The following is a 2822-nucleotide window of genomic DNA, read 5'->3' on the forward strand; positions in this document are numbered from 1 at the left end:
TATTGGAGTTATCTCCCTTCAATTGAATACATTTTAATTTAGATGACTATTTTTGTTTTATGTTTTGTGTAGGTACTGTTAATGAATGTCTGTATTTTGTACCACTGTGTTGTTCTTGGGGAGAAGACTTATATAGGCAATGCCTGATGTCAAATCCCTTTGGCAATTGTATTTTTGTCAATAAAATTGTTTGAAATTCAGAAACAACACCTATTAAAACTTCTTTTTAAGTTCCACCAGTGGGATTCAGCTCTAACTTACCTGAGATGGTCCTGACCAAATGTTGATATTTTTCTGATCAGTCCAAAACCCAAGATGGTCACTATAGCAGCCATCTTGAAAAACACATTTTAAACTTTTCCTCCAGTTCTACTGGTGCAATTGAACTGGAAATTGGTGAGAATGATAAGGACAGGGAGCCAACAAAGTGCTGTTAATTTTCAGCCTCATAACAACTTTGACATGGCAGCTACGGTAGCCATTTTGTAACATGATTGCGCAATCATGGTTTTCCTGAACAACACCTATTTCAAACTTTGCTGCCTATCAACTGTAAAGATTTTGTTTACAAGACTTTTTAAACCATTTCTCCAACTAATATTACAGTCATATGTGTTAGAGAAGATTTCTGAATGATGTTGATTCAGATTTGCAAAAGAAGGCTGGCTCCTTTCCGGATCCCTTCCGTGGGTCCTTAAGAAGTAAAGGGATGTCTGAAAGTTTTGGTATTCATTACTGCCAAACAACCTCTATTTATGTTTTATTTTGAGGGAACTAAGCCATTTAAAAATGAACTACACAAATAGTGACACATTTGTCCCTGTTCCTATATATATATTGACATCATCAATACCAGGTCATTTAGAAATACGGAATCCAAAAATGGGGAGAGATTTTCCCCTTACTGGGCCTTGACCAGGCAAAGGAAAAAGTCTTATGTTTCCGAATGGAAGTTTACACAAGATTTGATATTATGGAACATATTATATATTGTTTTTAAAATATTTACCTTCTATTCCGTTTTTATTCATTTTCTGCCAGAGTCCAGTCCTCCAGATAGTATCAAAAGCCTTACGGAAATCGAAGAACTTTTAACCAGCTGATAAATAATGGGAAATTAACGAATGCATAATAAAAATGTGATCCATTGAAGCGTGTGATTTTTCGGAACCCTGCCTGATTTTTAGTTATTAGGTATGTTATTGATTATACATGTGAATAATTTTCCTAGACAGATTATCAAAGTAATAGCCCTGTAGTTGTCGAGGTCATCAGGATTTCCTTTATTTTTATAAATAGGTTTGATCACACCAATTGCCCAATTTTCTGGTATTAGACAGTATAAGATATAATTTTAAATAGTTTACAATACATTGATATTAATCGGTTGACCAGTTTTTTATTTTGTCTACTCCGGTTGCCTTAATATTTTTCAATTGATCTTTCGATATTGTACTATTAAGTATATGGTCACTTTCGTCATAGTTGTTATATGTACGTTAATTTCACACGTTTATATGCGGTTTTATCTTTATTAAATTCCGTATGTGCCGTTGTACATTCTTTATCAAACCATAACTTATCTGTATTCGTTTTAGCTCACCTGCCCGAAAGGGCAAGTGAGCTTATGCCTTGGCGCGGCATCCATCGTCCGTCCGGCGTCAACTTTTCCATTTAAACAACTTCTTCTCAAAATCCAAAAGGCCTAGAGACTTAATTTGGGGCCTGTAGCATGTTGGGGGGAAGGGCTACAAAGTTTGTTCAAATGAATGACCTTGAACTTCATTCAAGGTCACAGGGATCAGATAGGCTGAAATATTTAAATGACTTCTTCTCATAACCAAGAGTCTTAGGGAGTTTATATTTGGGCTGTTGCATGCTGGTGTAAAGGGCTACAAAGTTTGTTCAAATGAATGACCTTGACCTTTATTCAAGGTCACAGGGATCAGATAGGCTGAAATCTTTAAAATACTTCTTCCCAGTAACCAAGAGTCTAGGGAGTTGATATTGGGGCTGTTGTATGCTTTTGTAAAGGGCTACAAAGTGTGTTCAAATGAATGGCATTGACCTTCATTCAAGGTCACAGGGATCAGATAGGCTACAATCTTTTAACGACTTCTTCTCATTAACCAAAATACCCAGGGACTTGATATTGGGTCTGTATCACGCTGCTGTAAAGGGCTAGAAAATTTGTTCAAATGAATGACATTGACTTTCATTCAAGGTCACAGGGATCAAATAGGCTGAAATCTTTAAATTACTTCTTCTTAATAACCAAGAGACTCGGGGAGTTGATATTTGGCCTGTAGCATGCTGGTTGAACGGCTACCAAATTCGTTCAAATGAATGACCTTGACCTTCATTCAAGGTCACAGGGATCAAATTGCCTGAAATCTTTAAATGACTTCCTCTCAATAACCAACAGACCCGGGGAGTTGATATTGGGTCTTTAGCATGCTGGATGAACGGCTACAAAATTTGTTCAAACGAATGACCTTGACCTTCATTAAAGGTCATATGGGTCAAATTTGCCCAAATCTTCTAAACAACTTCTTCTCAATAACTAAAAGACGCAGGGACTTGATATTGGGTCTGTAGCACGCTGGTGTAAAGGGCTACAAAATGTGTTCAAATGAATGACCTTGACCTTCATTCAAGGTCACAGGGACCAAATAGGCTGAAATCGTTAAAATATTTCTTCTCAGTAAGCAAGAGTCTTAGAGAGTTGATATTGGGGCTGTTGCATGCCTGTGTAAAGGGCTACAAAGTTTTGGAATTTTTTTTCAAAAACTGACACCAGAAACTTAAGTGGGGTGCACGTG

General features: G+C 36.8%; 1 protein-coding gene across 1 annotated transcript in view; it reads left to right on the plus strand.

The window, feature by feature from the left end:
* Window positions 1–402: 402 nt before the first annotated feature.
* The window catches only part of LOC117340013, a 4125-nt gene continuing 1705 nt past the window's right edge, over window positions 403–2822 (plus strand). The window contains exon 1 of the mRNA XM_033901760.1: window positions 403–474. Within this exon, the coding sequence (XP_033757651.1) occupies window positions 403–474 (72 nt within the window). The remainder of the gene's footprint in view (window positions 475–2822) is intronic.

The sequence above is a fragment of the Pecten maximus genome, chromosome 1 (assembly GCF_902652985.1).
Source record: "Pecten maximus chromosome 1, xPecMax1.1, whole genome shotgun sequence".
NCBI classification, from domain to species: domain Eukaryota; kingdom Metazoa; phylum Mollusca; class Bivalvia; order Pectinida; family Pectinidae; genus Pecten; species Pecten maximus.